General features: G+C 76.5%; 1 protein-coding gene across 1 annotated transcript in view; it reads left to right on the top strand.

Annotated features, from left to right (window-relative positions):
* Positions 1-6: 6 nt before the first annotated feature.
* The window catches only part of LOC104521239 (tripartite motif-containing protein 14-like), a gene marked incomplete at both ends in the record, with an annotated part of 7,124 nt that continues 6,917 nt past the window's right edge, over positions 7-213 (top strand). The window contains one exon of the mRNA XM_029083805.1: positions 7-99. Coding sequence (XP_028939638.1) covers positions 7-99 — 93 coding nt within the window. The remainder of the gene's footprint in view (positions 100-213) is intronic.

Below are 213 nucleotides of genomic sequence, written 5' to 3'. Positions count from 1 at the left end.
GAGGACTGCGGGCGCTGCGTCTGTGCTCTCTGCCCGGCCCTCGGCCCGCACCGCGGACACCTCGCCTGCCTCCTGCCCCACGCCGCCCGCCACAAGCAGGTGAGTACAGCGGTCGGGCCCCGGGCGATGTCCCCCGGGGCATGCCCGGCCCGGCCCGGCCTGTGTCTCCCGCCGAGCCCTGTATACGTCCGGGGCAGCCGGCTTTACCGCGGC

The sequence above is a fragment of the Antrostomus carolinensis genome, unplaced genomic scaffold (genome assembly GCF_000700745.2).
Source record: "Antrostomus carolinensis isolate BGI_N321 unplaced genomic scaffold, ASM70074v2 scaffold25482, whole genome shotgun sequence".
NCBI lineage: Eukaryota > Metazoa > Chordata > Aves > Caprimulgiformes > Caprimulgidae > Antrostomus > Antrostomus carolinensis.
The sequence above is the reverse complement of the archived record's forward strand: the minus strand, read 5'-3'. Positions and strand labels throughout refer to the sequence as shown.